The sequence below is a fragment of the Oncorhynchus mykiss genome, chromosome 15, assembly GCF_013265735.2.
Source record: "Oncorhynchus mykiss isolate Arlee chromosome 15, USDA_OmykA_1.1, whole genome shotgun sequence".
Classification (NCBI taxonomy): Eukaryota; Metazoa; Chordata; class Actinopteri; order Salmoniformes; family Salmonidae; genus Oncorhynchus; species Oncorhynchus mykiss.
This window is the reverse complement of record NC_048579.1, coordinates 28,728,700-28,742,997: the sequence shown is the minus strand read 5'-3', so window position 1 is coordinate 28,742,997 and position 14,298 is coordinate 28,728,700. Positions and strand designations below refer to the sequence as shown.

Below are 14,298 nucleotides of genomic sequence, written 5' to 3'. Positions count from 1 at the left end.
TTAGCTGTTGTGCTAGCTAACATGCTACTGAACAGTGACACTAGCATAATGACATGCATATTAATGATATTAGCTAAAATACAGAAATGTATTCACCAAAAAATATGTGCTTAGGCAAATCATTATCAATTGTGCAAAATATGATATCTAATGTTGGCTAGCTAAGTGCTAGCCACTAACTAACTGGCTTGCTAGCCAGTCAGTGCTGCTGACAGATTGAAACTAATCCATCAACAAAATGTTTTCCACTCTATTCCATAACACATGATATTGCTAAGCAGGCATCAATTATTCAACAAAATGTTTATTAGGATGTTAGACACTCACCAAACAACTTCAGTAGGTAGCTACATTGGTTGGTTTACATTTTCTAACCGATTTTTCTTCACCCCCTGACTAGTCGTCAATGGTTACTGGTCTTGGAACTCATGTGTTCACCAGAAACGGTAAACTGGTAAACTGTTTGCCACTAGTGGCAATACATGTTGTCGCCACAGATTCAAATAGAATCTTGAGAGAATTGTTTGCCAGAAAAAGTTTACTAGTGGCAATAAATATTATTGTCGTAGATTCACCACTAGAGGCAAGCATTTGCAAACTTCTGGCAATATTTTGTGGCACACTATTTAGTTTGCAGCAAATTTGCCATAGATTTGCGGGAAGTTTATGGCACAGGGGGTGACAGTTGGTCATGAAGATGTGTGTGTTTTCAGAGGACAATAATGAGCTGTGTGTCATATAAGGGAACATTTTCATCAGACAGGACATTTGAAAGATACAGTAGGAGGCAGTTTGCACCAAAAGTGTTTGGTGTGTGTTTTATCACACTGCCCACATCATACTCACTGTATGCCGAAAAAAGGCCCTTGAGGTAGATGATACGTGACGAGAGCAGACAAGAGAAATGTGTAAACAATGCCCAGAAGCTTGTATTTTTGGAATTGAAGTGATTTAGTGGCCAACTGTTTTGGGAAATTACACTGTAAAGATGTCAGATCAGCCAAGTGAATAAGGCCACGGTAGCCCCAAATGAAATAACTTTTGCTGACTTAGTGGCATGGAAGGGAGAAGGATGGGAGAGGGATGGGGGAGAAGGATGGGGGAGGGATGGGGGGAGAAATGGGCATGCTCTTCTCCTCTACCACACAGACTGCTGATGTTGTGGATTGGTGGGACAATAACCACTCAGGAGGAATTGTGAGGGCACCGCGGGGATGGATGGTTCTCCAGAAAAGAGGGGACAGAAGAAGGGAGGATATCCTGCTTCCTGCCAGGGGAAGTGAGGGGAGGCCAGAGCGTGCAGACCCATTGTGGAAAGCCCAACATGGAGCCCTGTCACCCTGCACCATCATAGGCTGAACGAGGCTGGGGAGGGCCTGAAAAAAAAACACAATCATGCACCATCATGTACTAACGTACAGAGAAATACATGAACAGAATGTAAACACACATGTAAATGTAGTCATACACAGTCCATGCTCATGTGAAATCATGTCCTGAAACAGATTTCTTTCTCTTTTTCTTTATTATTTTTTACCCCCCCAAAAAATATGTTTCATTTGTACAAACTCACGCTTTGTTTTTGTGGATAATATCATAACCTAGCAAAGAAAATACATCTGGGATGTAAAACAACATTGATGTATATTCTTACACATTCACTGCACTTAGTAATAGAATAGAAAAATCATATATTCTCTGTTATAAAATCTGTAAGAAGTGACATGACAGGTTTTTTACATTCTCAAAGTGCCATAGTTCAGGTTGGGGGCAAGGGGAATTGGAGGGTAAAACAATCCCACTTGGAACAAGGAGGAAATAAGATAACACTGAGACATCACATAGTCATCTGACAGTTAATGTCCTCCCTCCCCTTTACGGGAACACATTACCGAAGAGTTCCCTTTTAACTTGAAAAAAGCACCACAATGTCGTCCTGTCCCTCCTTTCATCAAAATCATCATTATGAAATGGATCCATCTGTCTTGGCTGTGGTGCACACAGTAATGCTCTCCAATTCTTCTCATGTTCTCCATAACATCCTATTGTCATCGCTGTGTGAGCCTGTTCTTGTTTTTGTCTTCCTTTGTTTTGGTGACTCATTTGTCTCTGTCATAAAGTCTATCACAGTCCATAGTTTTTTCTCATACGTGGCCGGCAGCTCACATCAGAACATCCTCTCGGTGTTGAAGACCCTCAGCTTGGTCATGAAGTTGAAGTAGATGAAGGCCAGACAAACAAGCAAGTTCTTCATCAGGTAGAGGAGTGGCGTTACAAAGCCGAAGAAGGCAATGAGGCCGATACGCACAAACAGGAAAGGCAGATCCTGCAGGGCCACGCCTAGCAACGACAGCAGGGGACTGTGGGGCATGACTACCAGCCGCAGGCACGACAGGTAGCTGAAGATGTAGATAGGGAACACCCAGCCCGAGTAGTAGACCGCCGGGTGCCCTGCCACCCTCACCATCTCCACCGTGTCCATCCAGAACAGAAAGCTGTCCACAAACACTTCGGCTCGGGCATCGCTGGCACACAAGAAGCGCAACGCGCCTGTGTAGGCATTTGGTGAGACGCTGTGGTCTGCGGACATGCTGGCCGAGCGTGCAGAGCATGCCGAGCGCGAGCTCAGGCCTGACATGCTGAACTGTCTGCCTTGTATCTGGTTACCTGGCATCCCCTGGAGTGTCCAATTGGCCTCTGTTTGAGACCCCGCCCCGTTCTGGTCCTGCCCATTTGGACTACCAGGTTGCCCTGGTTGTGTAGGGTGCCTGGGCACACCTGGCATTACGGGTGCCGCAGGGTTTTCTGGGTTTACCGGTGTCACTGGGGTTACGTTCGTGAGGAGAGTGGAAGGGATCTCAGCATCTCGGGCCAATTCGTTAGCTGGATGGAAAGACAACAGCACATGGGTATGTTAGCCATGTCATAACAACCCAGATCAGAACATCTCATTATGGCACAGAACCATGGAGCACACCACGTCATTTCAACGTGGAGATTTGGGTAATATTTGGTTGAGACGTTGATAGATAAGATTACAACCTACATTCACTCCCTCAAGAAAACAGCCAAAAGTTTGTTGAATACCAAATGTGTTAACACTATGCTTTCAACCGTCTAAAAGCACAGGCAAATGTTTATGGAAAAACCGTGTCTGATTTTTGGTTAAGTTGTCACTGAAATGTTTTATCACTGCACTTTCAAACATTTTTTCAACAATGTTCAAATGGGAATACGTCAGATATTTTGTTAATTTATAAAAAAAAAAAACATGAATGTGTTACCACTGCGCTTTATCTTATCGCACAACCAAATGACCTGGATTGCAGTACTTTAAAAGTACTTTAAACTATGCATAGTGCAAGTGATCAATGCTCTTTGAAATTCTTTATTGTAGCAATTGTGAAGATTTCCACAGAACTGCGACCTTTGCATGCTATCTTGATTATGCACCCTTTCTATGATTACATAGGAGGACATTATAGTTACAGTAACTTCAAAATGTGGCCGTGGATGTGTTACTCTTTAGGCCATTTACTGTATTAGAAAAGTAATTGTGTTTGGTTGACAATGCAACCAAATATCAACATTTAAAAGGAGATGTATCTACTTCTTGGATAGTTTCATCTGAGCCACTGGCTTAATCCTCTTCTTTAACTTTCATTTTTTGGTAGAGTTGCAGATGTGAATCCAACATATAATTTGTTAACACGTAAATAGGCTATCGACTCTATTGCAAAAGTGATATTGAATTGTGTTTTGTTTGTCAACACAACCAAATGTCAACATTTGAAGGAGATGTGTCTTCTGCTGGGGTAGTTCTTTGCCACTGACTTAATAAATTATATGTTGGATTCGGTCTCCATCTCAACCAAAAATCTAAGTTAAAGAATAGGATACAAATCCAATCACAACTTTGCTGAGAGAGATGGGTTTATTTGCAGAGCAATTTAGTTGAGAGATTCCTGTTGACATATCAGTGCAATGTAATGTAAAGTGTGACCTAGGTTATTCAGACTTTTTTTCATGAAGACCACATATTCTCAACCATTTGAGAGCTTTTCACACAGCCTCATCATTATTAGACTCACAATCTAACACTTGATTTTCTATATATATATATATATATATATATATATATATATATATATTTTTTTTTTTTAAAACTAATCTCACTTCTGATGAAGTCTCAGTCTCACTGTGATTAGTAGATTCCCAAATGACCTCACGATTGGCCAATTCCTTATTTCTTTCCTCTGAATTGGCATGATTGTGAAACAGGGACATCCTTTTTTCTAGTAATTATCTTTTGAGTAAGCAAAATTAGTCAGAAATGTTGTTGTAGCTTAGCTATGAATGTGTGCTTGAGAGAAATGCCTCCCTTCAGACTGTTGTTCTGATACTCTCACTCTGAAAGTTTTCTTATTTATTTATACACTTTATATTAATAGTGCAAATATGAAAATATATTTTGACTCATAAACTTTTTTATACATAGAAAATTGCCTGCTATTTACTCTATTGCAAAAGTGATATAGTATTGTGTTTGATTGTCTATGCAACAACAGCTCAACATTAGAAGGTTATGTACACTACATTACCAAAAGTATGTGGACACCTGCTCGTCGAACATCTCATTCTGAAATCATGAGCATTAATATGGAGTTGTTCCCCCTTTTGCTGCCTAACAGCCTCCACTATTCTGGGAAGGCTTTCCACTAGATGTTGCAACACTGCTGGGATTTGCTTCTATTCAGCCATGAAAGCATTAGTGAGGTCGGGCACTGATGTTGGGCAATCAAGTCTGGCTTGCAGTCGGTGTTCCAATTAATCTCAAAGGTGTTTGATGGGGTTGAGGTCAGGGCTCTGTGCAGGTCAGTCAAGTTCTTCCACACTGATCTCAACAAACCATTTCTGTATGGACCTTGCTTTTTGCACAAATTTGTCATTATATGTTGTACTGTTAAGATTTCCCTTTACTAGAACTAAGGGACCTAAACCAAAACATTAAAACATTGAATTGGCACTATGCATTGGGGCATCCGCCAAACCCATCCGCCTGGGAGATTCATCACTCCAGAGAACGCATTTCCACTGCTCCAGAGTCCAATGGCGGTGAGCTTTACACCACTCCAGCCAACTCTTGGAATTGTGCATGGTGATCTTAGGCTTGTGTGTGGCTGCTTGTTCATGGAACCCCATTTCATGAAATTCCCAACGAACTGTTATTGTGCTGACATTGCTTCCAGAGGCAGTTTGGAACTTGGTAGTGAATGTTGCAACCAAGGACAGGCGATTTTTACGTGCTACGCGCTTCAGCACTCGGAGGTCTCCGAGCCGTTGTTGCGCCTAAACATTTCCACTTTACACCTTTCAGCAATGGGTGTGGGTGAAATAGCCAAATCCACTCATTTGAAGGGGTGTTCACATACTTTTGTATATACTGTATAGTGTATGTTCTGTTTGGATAGATCCATCTGTGCCACTGACTTAGACTGGCTTTAATTCCAATTTGTCTATAAATTAATCAGTTATATGTTGGATCTCAACCAAAAATCTGAAAGAATGTCACGCCCTGATCTGTTTCACCTGTTCCTGTGATTGTCTCCACCCCCTCCAGGTGTCGCTTATTTTCCCCAGTGTATTTATCCCTGTGTTTCCTGTCTCTCTGTGCCAGTTCGTCTTGTCTGTTTCAAGTCAACCAGCGTGTTTTTCCCCGTGCTTTTGATATTCCCTCTTTTGCTAGTCCTCCCGGTTTTGACCCTTGCCTGTTTTCTGGACTCTGTTCCCGCCTGCCTGACCAGTCTGCCTGCCGTGACCTCGAGCCTGCCTGCCACTCTGTACCTCCTGGACTCTGATCTGGTTTTGACCTTTTGCCTGTCCATGACTATTCTCTTGCCTACCCCTTTTGGAACTAATAAATATCAATCACTCAAACCATCTGGGTCTGGCCCTGAGCCCTTATAAAGAAATAATACGACTAAACAGTACTAAATCAAATCAAACTTTAAATGCACTTTAAATCATTTTTATTTGATTTAGTCCTATTCCTCACTTACATTTGTTTGAGATGGAGATGTGAATCCAACATATTAATAACTCACGTGTAGATTACATTTGAAATCAACCAAAGCATGAAACTCTATATTTAGTTGAATCCTGGGTTGAATTGAAACGATACCTGTTCTATATAGGCCTAAACAGTATAATTCATGATATACAGTATGATTAATAATGTATGGTTTCATTTAATTTCATGTCATCAAACTTACTCTTTGAAATCACTTCAATAGCAACAGTGAATCTATAAACATTTTAAGTGGAGAATTCTCAATAGTCATTCTCACGATAGCACATTTGTCGTAGCCAGTGTCAAATAGCTACGCTGGGCTTGGTTGAAACCCTGGATCGGAGACCAAAGGGTAGCTATAGATCAATTCTCCAGTAGGAGGTGCTGCCCAGCCTATTGCTTTTTTTCTGATTGTGGATATAAATAACATTGAAGATCTGACGTTGTTTCAAAAGGTACAAATTCAACGTTATTTTATTATACAAGATGTGTCTATGTTGAAAATTGGTTAGCATTACATAATCCTGGGGTTGAAATTTCAACTTCAAAAAAGTTGGACTTTTTGCAAATCCAATGTGCTTTAAAAACATAGATTCCACATCACAATACATTGACAAATGACATTAGAACAACGTTGATTTAACCAACAAAGTAGAACACAGCACAAATACAGGGATTTTCTGGGCTATGTAGGCACTATATTTGACCAATAGCTTTTCTGATCAGTGGAAAAGGACGAACGTTTTGGATCTGGCCCTTTCTTCAAATAAAGGGATTCCAAGAAAATGACAGCCACCCTTAGAACAACGTCATGGTTTTTGCCAATTCGGCACTGTTACCAATAATCAGTTGGTGGGTCATACATAGCATTTCCTGTTCATTTCCTGAGATAGAGAACATATCCCCTGATAGTGTGAGTATTGTTGTCGTCATGAAATTACACTACTGTTGGTCCCGCTGCATGTGACAAGAGGTTGTGCTCAGTGAATCATGTATTGTTTGGTTGAGTAGATGCAACAGCTGCTCAGCCTGGCCTCAGATCCATACAAAGCATACTACACGTATTTGTGTACATCTACAAGACGTATGATATGTACTAATGGTCTAGTAACTTTAGACAGAAACGAAAGTAGGGAGGTTGGTCGGGAGGATGGACGAGCGTCTAGCAATCCAAAGGTTGCGTGTTCCACTCACGTCAGGGACAACTGTAGCTTTTAGCTAATCCTTCTCCTAACCCTTTTCCTAAACTTAACCTAGTTCTCCTAAACTTTTACATAGATTATCCTAACCTTTGTCATTAGTTCTCCTAACCACTAATGTAAATTCTCCCAGTAATTCTAATTTGTTGTTACAACGCAACAAGCAACATGGTCTCAGCGAAAGACGCATAATACTATGTCATCCAATTCATATGCTACTGTACAACCGAGCAAGAAGTATTATACTATACATCCTCTAATTTGTATGATATTGTAAGACTGCTATTCTATTCACAAAGTAAAGTAATATACACTATATATACAAAAGTATGTGGACGCCCCTTCAAATTAGTGGATTGGGCTATTTCAGCCACACACGGTTCTGATAGGTGTATAAAATTGAGCAAACAGCCATGCAATCTCCATAGACAATCATTTACAGTAGAATGGCCTTACTGAAGAGCTCAGTGACTTTCAACATCGCACCGTCATGCGACAAGTCAGTTTGTCAAATTTCTGCCATGCAAGAGATGCCTCGGTCAACTTCAAGTGCTGTTATTGTGAAGTGAAAATGTCTAGGAGCAACAACAACTCAGCCGTGAAGTGGTAGGCCACACAAGCTCACAAAACGGGACCGCAGAGTGCTGAAGCACTTAACTCGTAAAAAGGCATCTTTCCTCAGTTGCAACACTCACTAGCAAGTTTAAAACTGCCTCTGGGCCTCCCGAATGGCTCAGCAGTCTAAAGCACTGCATCGCAGTGCTAGCTGTGCCACTAGAGATTCTGGGTTCGAGTCCAGGCTCTGTCCTAGCTTGCCGCGATTGGGAGACCAGGAGGCGGCGCACAATTGGCCCAATGTCATCTGGGTTAGGGAAGGGTTTGGCCGGCAGGGATGTCCTTGTCCCATCGCGCACTAGCGACTCCTGTGACGGGCCGGGCACAGTGCACGCTGACACAATGTTTCCTCCTTGGTGCAGCTGGCTTCCGGGTTAAGTGGGCATTGCGGCTGGGTTGGGTTGTGTTTTGGAGGACGTACGACTCTCGACCTTCGCCTCTCCCGAGTCCGTACGGGAGTTGTAGCGATGGGACAAGACTGTAACTACCGATTGGATACCACAAAATTGGGGCGAAAAAGGGGTAAAAAAAACTAGCACAAGTACTGGAAATGCGTTCTCTGAAGTGATGAATCACGCTTCACCATCTGGCAGTCCAACAGACAAATCTGAGTTTGGCAGATGCCAGGTGAACCCTACCTTCCCCAATGCATAGTACCAACTGTAAAGTTTGGTGGAGGAGGAATAATGTTCTGCGGCTGTTTTTAGGCCCCTTAGTTCCGGTGAAGGGAAATCTCAATGCTATAGCATACAATTACATTCTAGACAATTATGTGCTTCAAACTTTGTGGCAACAGTTTGGGGAAGGCCCTTTCCTGTTTCAGCATGACAATGCCCCTGTGCACAAAGCGAGGTCCATTCAGAAAAGGTTTCTCGAGATCGGTGCGGAAGAACTTGACTGGCCTGCACAGAGCCCTGATCTCAAATCCATCAAACATATTTGAAATGAATTGGAATGCAGAGACATGCCTAATCGCCCAACATCAGTGCCGGATGTTCACTAATGCACTTGTGGCTGAATGGAAGCAAGTTCCCGCAGCAGTTTTGCAACATCTAATGGAAAGCCTTCCCAGAAGAGTGGAGGCTGTTATAGCAGCAGAAGGAGGACTAACTTCATATTAATGCAGATGATTTTGGAATGAGATGTTCAAACGAGCAGGTGTCCATATACTTTTGGTCATGTAGTGTATCTTTCTAAATGGAGGGAACTCATTTACATACCAAATCCAACAAATTGCCCTTAGACCAAGTTGAGTAGCTAGCCAATGTTCAATTAAAGTGTGTGTTTAACACAGAGCTTTGTATTCTCACCGTGTCCAGTGAGTCGACTGTGGCGGATCCTCTCCACAATATCGATGCAGATGAGAGAGAAGAGCACCAACGACACGGGGAGCTCTGCAAACGTATCCTGTCTTATACTGTTATTGATCTGCACCTGAGAGAAAACAATGATCAAAACCAATCAGTGATTCAAATCAGACTACAATGCTAGCCCCGATTGTGATCTAATGAAACCGTCATGTGCCAGTCAGGTACCAGCTTGACTTCCCCTCCAAATCTTCTCCAAACACTACATACAACCCTATGAGTGCTGTACATTGAGTGTACAAAACATTAGGAACGCCTGCTCTTTCCAGGACATAGACTGACCAGGTGAAAACTATGATCCCTTATTACTGTCACTTGTTAAATCTACTTCAGTCAGTGTAGATGAAGGGGCTGAGGTTAAAGGACAATTTTTGAGCCTTGAGACGATTGAGGCATGGATTGTGTATGTGTGCCATTCAGAGGGTGAATTGGCAAGACAAAATATTTAAGTGCCTTTGAAGGGGGTATGGTAGTAGGTGCCAGGCGCACTGGTTTGAGTATGTCAAGAACTGCAATGCTGATTGGGTTTTTCACGCTCAACAGTTTCCCGTGTGTATCAACAACAGTCCACCACCCAAAGGACATCCAGCCAACATGACTCAATTATGGGAAGCATTGGAGTCAACATGGGCCAGCATCCCTGTGGAACGTGCCCTGATTAATTGAGGCTGTTCTGAGGTGGGGGGGGGGGGGGGGGGGGGGAAGAGTGTGCAACTTAATATTAGGAAGGTGTTCCTAATGTTTTGTACACTCAGTGTATACCCTCTGTGACACTTGGTTAGTGAGCTAATCACTTAGCTCTGGTATGTACTCTACAGGACACGGAACAAAAGAGACTGGGCTGAATTTATGGCTCCTCTTATGTAAAAGAGAGCAGATAAACCAAGGACCTGAGTCACCCATGGACCTTTTGTAACCTTTAAAAAGTGCTTCATAGACAGCTAATAGGAGGTGGGCACATCACAGACAGGAAGTGGGAAAGTGCCAGACAGACAGCCAATGTGACCAGGATGGCTGGGGCAGGATGAGGAACTCAGCTGCTTATCAGTTGCTCCTTGGTCATAGGTCTGTAGATTGCTCCCCTGAGAACCCAACTGTTCCTCTGCTCTCATTACCTTTACCCCCTCCTCTCTCATAAGACCCCCGCTATGACACTGCACTTCAAGGAACTTTCATAATGCTGTGGTGGTGCCATAATGGTAGAATAGGTAGACTACAGTCGGCATTCTGTGTAGTAGGGTTTGATGTGCATGGAACCATCTAGACAAGGGATGGGCAACTTTATGGGGGTGGGGGCCCACAAAAAAAAACTGAATTCATCATGAGGGGCCGCAGTGGCTCTTCGGTCTGCCCAGTGGCTACTGGGCCCCCCTGTGAGCAAAACATTTTAGCGGCACCTTAATAGCGGCATCTTAAAAAGTTAATTTCCTGCAATTATGCACATTTTGTCATGGGGCAGAGAGAAAATGTTGCCGTTTTAAATGAGGCAGTTACCCATCCCTGATCTAGACATACAGTAGAATGACATAGAAGTGGAGTAGTACAATCCAGACATTGACGTCTACTTGTTTTCATCATTCCTCGACTCCAATCAGGGACGGATTTAGACCTGGTACATCAGGTGAGTGGACTCTCGGGCTGCTCGATGGCATTAATCTATTAATCAGCTACTGGCGGGAGGAGGAACTGAAAACTAGCAGTACTGCAGACCTCAAGGCCTGGGAGTGAATACCTCTGACTTAGAAGGTAACCAACAGGTCGAGTGTCAATGGTCAAACATAGACACACTGAGATGAGAATTAACAAATGATGGATACTACTGGGGTCACATGGTTTACCTCTGAGCTGGCGATGAGAAAGGCAAAGCAGGGTAATGTGGAAAGGATCATATAGACCAGGGCCACCGGCCTCCTGAGAGAGAGAGAGAGAGAGAGAGAGAGAGAGAGAGAGAGAGAGAGAGAGAGAGAGAGAGAGAGAGAGAAAAGGAGATAGATAAGAGAGGGATAGTTTGAGTTATAGGCTAGAGGTTTTCAAAAATTAAAATATTGATGCATTTGGAAATGTACGTATACTGCAAAAACAATTGCAAGCCCGTCGAGAATCGGACACAGCACAGCTACCGGTCAGGTTCACGCCACAAAGACCCGACAGCCATTACTACACCCCAAGGCTCTGTTCCAGAAAACACTGTGCTGTTATATCACAGCTACAGCTCCTAGCTCCTAGCTTAGACAGTGGATTCCCAACTAGGCCACAGACCAGACAGGCCAGACAGACACTCACCACTTCTTCCTCCCGACAAGAAACTTCTTATTCGTGAACACCATGTACTTCATGGGCACCCAGACAAGCAGGGCAGCAGAGGTGACATAGGCGATGGAGGAGGCCACGGTGAGCCAGTAGGCGGTGCTTGCGTCGCCGGGTGGCTGCGCCATGCTCTTGACCCGCGCTACAATGAGGGCGAACCTCTGCATGACGATGAAGAGCGGCACGCACAGGCCTGCGAACTGCAGCACCTCGCACAGGGCGAACTTCAGCGTCCTCCCCGAGGCCATGCTGTGGCAGCCCCTGTGCTGGGGGCACTGAAAAAAAAGAGGGAGGGAGGGAGAGAGGGGGCTGTTGTCGCAGTGAAGCAACCCCTGTCCCTCTGAGGGCTGGTTAGGCCTTGGCCCGCTGCATTGTCTGTGTCCACTAGCATTTTCCACACGCTACAACCCCAGCTCACTGCTCTGCCGTTTGCTTACACTGCACTAGGCATTGTGTACCTATATCAGCGCCAGCGGGACGGTGTGATGCGGCTGCCCCTCTAACCTCTTTATGGAGGTTACAAAACAAATTGTCTCGCTCTCTCTGGCCCTTCAAGGATATTATTTTTCAGAAAGAGGCTGAAGCCTTGGAAGAGATGTGAAACCAAAAGGAAAAGGTCTATGGAGCAGAATCATGTGGAATAATATAATGATAACACCATACATGTCCAGTCTGTTAGTGTTCAAATACTGGAGAGTTGAGACCAAATCACGGACGCTGGACAGAGTGGATTTCAGTTGTAACGAGAGACAGTTTTAATGAGTCAGAGATATCTTGTCCCGCAGTTTTACGTGCACGGACCTAGTTCACATAACTCGGCAAGGAGCCAGGTGAAAAAGAGGCCTATACAATGGTTACATACATTTTTATACATAGAATAAAGTAGGTGGAGTCTTGTCGTTTCGGTCTTCTTGACTGGTCCGAGGGTTGGAGGCGGGCCTTGCTCTAGCCAGAGCGGGCCCCATTGGTGCACAGCAAAAGTTCTTTGCTCTTGGGACCGGCCAGTTAGAGGGAGATGAGATGTGTGTTTATATAAGGAAGAGGGGGTCAGTCTTATGGCTGGGTGTATGTGTTCTTACGACGGAATGTCTTTGTTTATATGAGCTATGTGTATGAATATTTATATAACAAGTCCCATGTTAAATTAGCAGAGAGAAAGAGAGCTCTTCATGCTTTGGCTGTCCTGTGCTTTGCATGTTTATTCATGCCATGACTACACATTCCCATCTTGTGGTACTCTGCAGCACTCTGCCAGCAGTGTGACACAACATAGTGTTGGGCTGCAACCAAAAGCCATAAAAACATCAATCTCAAGAAGTGTGTTCTCTGATACTGTAAAAGAGATGTAGAGATGATGTATCCCCTTCCAGGCCAGACCGAAGTGAGTGTAGGGGAGACAGGAAGAGAACAAGCACAAGGGATGGAGGGAGTAATAGAGAGCGGGGAAGAAGAAAGAGGTGTAAGAGAGGAAAAGAGAGGTAGAGAGTCAACTTTGAAGACAAGCTCGATCAAGTGTTACTGAAGAGAAATGGAATTATGTTAGTCTTGAATTATTTGATCTTATTTGTACTGACATGTATGTGATCAGTTACACAGTACATACACACAAAAAGTAGGCCACACGGCGTTGTGCCGTGAGGTGTTGCTTTATATGTTTTTTTGAAACCAGGTTTTCTGTTCACTTACGCTATATAAGATGGAAGGGAGTTCCATGCACTCATTTGTTCTGGACCTGGGGACTGTGAATTCCGATTAGTAAATGACAAATAAAATCATAATAAAGAGTAACTCTATCTGACTGATATACAAGAAGCTATGAGAAAGATAATCCGACGGGCACTCTGTAGTCGTGAACCTAACCATGCAAGTTTACCTACAATAATGAGATGTATTTATGCGCACTGACTCCCTGCCTCCAGGGTCCTCCCCCACATATAGTCTGCTCTGGGCAGACGTTGGGATTACCGTCTAACACAAACATCGTGCTTGGATCAAATGGCAAATATGACTAGGCTCCCAATTGCATCTACAAGCATCAGGTTACTCTCCAGTGACCCTTTACTGGTGGTGAGGTATTCGCTTGTTGTGTGACGACACACTGCTCGAAGCATGCCACAACATACGTCCTGCCAATTCAGTACTGCTAAAATACAAATACACTGTATAAATCAATAGTTAATAACCTCTCTGGTTGTATTCTGCTGAGCTTACATGCTGGCAATCAAGTTCTGATGTTAATGAGTCGTTCCACCAATTCGGTGCCTTTTGGGAAGTGTACTTGGTCCCTACAAAATGTGATTTCATCTCATTTTTACATTCTGTCATAAAGAACACATGTTCAAGTCCATAAAAAATATATATTTTCCCACCTCAAGAGGGTAGCCCTTTCCTGCAATCAAATGACCTAGTGGCCTCGTGGGTAGAATATTATAAATATTTTGGATAATTTCATAATTAATAAACATTATTTATTTAAAAAACAATGAAAATCTTGTGTTTCTATGTCAAACAGTTTTGTTATATTTCAGTCTGTGATGTATATAAAGTGTACTATTGGGATGCGAACTCAAAATGTAAACTATACAGAGTATCTGACATGGTACAGGTGTCTTCTTTTATAAAGCCCATAACCGTGTGTGAGGTTTATACTTTTGTTTCAAAGTATATTTGTTTAAGACTACCAAGAAACACTCTGTGTGACCCTGATTTAGCCCGCAGTAAAATGTTGAATAAAAACATG

At 43.2% G+C, this 14,298-nt stretch overlaps 1 protein-coding gene across 1 annotated transcript; it reads right to left on the bottom strand.

Moving 5' to 3' along the window:
• Positions 1-1,521: 1,521 nt before the first annotated feature.
• LOC110490831 (transmembrane protein 236) lies at positions 1,522-11,922 on the bottom strand. The gene is made up of 4 exons (XM_021564278.2): positions 11,535-11,922; positions 11,090-11,162; positions 9,195-9,318; positions 1,522-2,883 (listed from the first exon to the last, which is right to left on the bottom strand). Exons 1-4 carry the CDS (start codon positions 11,804-11,806, stop codon positions 2,168-2,170), a joined length of 1,185 nt encoding a protein of 394 aa, XP_021419953.1. The 5' UTR covers positions 11,807-11,922; the 3' UTR covers positions 1,522-2,167.
• Between the last annotated feature and the right edge of the window lie 2,376 nt (positions 11,923-14,298).

What these genes read in the sequence shown, in the direction of transcription:
- LOC110490831 (XM_021564278.2), bottom strand. Translation starts at nt 11,806, where the DNA reads ATGGCCTCGGGGAGGACGCTGAAGTTCGCCCTGTGCGAGGTGCTGCAG. An exon ending in CTTGTCGGGAGGAAGAAGTG is followed by an intron (nt 11,163 to 11,534) that starts GTGAGTGTCTGT and finishes TCTCTCTCTCAG; the next exon opens with GAGGCCGGTGGCCCTGGTCT. An exon ending in CAGTCGACTCACTGGACACG is followed by an intron (nt 2,884 to 9,194) that starts GTGAGAATACAA and finishes CTTTCCATCCAG; the next exon opens with CTAACGAATTGGCCCGAGAT.